The 1,363-nt window shown below is 26.2% G+C and overlaps 1 protein-coding gene across 1 annotated transcript in view; it reads left to right on the plus strand.

Moving 5' to 3' along the window:
* The window catches only part of LOC107671804 (rho GTPase-activating protein 30), a 22,456-nt gene that overhangs the window by 16,786 nt on the left and 4,307 nt on the right, over positions 1-1,363 (plus strand). The window contains exon 11 of the mRNA XM_016464776.1: positions 897-1,036. Coding sequence (XP_016320262.1) covers positions 897-1,036 — 140 coding nt within the window. The remainder of the gene's footprint in view (positions 1-896; positions 1,037-1,363) is intronic.

A 1,363-nucleotide genomic window follows, 5' to 3' on the forward strand; every position in this document is an offset into this window, starting at 1 on the left:
TATTTTAATTATTACAATTATATATATATGCAGTAATTAATTAAATCACTAATTTAATTGAATTATTTTACACTTACATTTTGAATTAAAATATTATAAAATTATAACCTAATACAAAATAAAAATGTTTTATTCAGTATTAAATAATACAGTAGTGTGTGTACACACACACACACACATATACTGTATATACAGTATATATATATTTTTTGTATTTATTTATTTTTTTATTAAGTAAATTGTTATTAAAAATAGTTCTGCCTTTGTAACTATCTTCATAGTATTGTTCATTACCTAATAAAATCTAAAATATTTTATAAAATATTATAAAATAATTGAAGATTTTTACTGAGGGGTTTGTTCATATATCATTCACATTGATTTATATTTTTAACATTTAATTCCTAAAAACATTTAGTATTTTTTCAGCTGACAGTATTTTCTGATTTTTGGAGTGATAAAAAGACTAATTCAAAATTCCTTCTGTAAAAACCTTTAATATATTGGCAAAACCAAACAAGAATTTTGAACTAATGTTCAGATTTCTGTTATGCAAATGTATGCATATTAGTAACATACAAAAGTATGTTCGCAATTTTTAATGTAATCAATCAACTGGGGAAGTATGGTGAGATATATTAGTTATTTTTTACCCTATTCACCTGGGATGTCTTGTCTTAAATGTGTATTTTGAATGTTTTTTGTTCACTAGTCTGAAACAACACATAAAAAGTGAAAAGCCCAAAATACAAAACCTGATCAGTGCATGAAAAAACAATGTTTTGCCTGTTGCATCTTAAAATAATATATGGAAAATTTTGATTGCTCATTACATGAGCTGTGTGAGAAAAGTGTATGTTTGAAAATGAAGGCAAATGTGAATGTTTTTCCCACAGACATGAGAGGAAACCTCCATCAGGAACCCGTCAGTCCACACTTCTATGAGGACATGGAGTTTCCAGACCCGGATCTGCCACTGGATTTTCAGGAAGCATTTGGGTTCCTGGATTCGATGGACAGCTGTGCTGCAAACCAGGTGTGTTTATGCATGTGTGAATAAAGAAATGAATGAGTGAGAAATAGCAGTCTCACGACTAATCTTCTCACGAGAGATCTGACTAATGCTTACTGCTGATTCCAACAGTACATAGTACACACAAATATTAGTTAACACATAAATTAAATTAAATTAAATTATTAAAAATAAGAAATTAAATCGAATTAAAACTTAATAAAACACATTTACATTACATTTACATTTTAAAGTACTGTAATTAAATTAAATTAATTATTTTTAATTGTAAAATTTTTTATCAATGATCTACTTACTTTTATACAATAGTGAATAATTATATATATATAT

The sequence above is a fragment of the Sinocyclocheilus anshuiensis genome, unplaced genomic scaffold (genome assembly GCF_001515605.1).
Source record: "Sinocyclocheilus anshuiensis isolate Anshui unplaced genomic scaffold, SAMN03320099.WGS_v1.1 scaffold1491, whole genome shotgun sequence".
Taxonomy (NCBI): Eukaryota; Metazoa; Chordata; class Actinopteri; order Cypriniformes; family Cyprinidae; genus Sinocyclocheilus; species Sinocyclocheilus anshuiensis.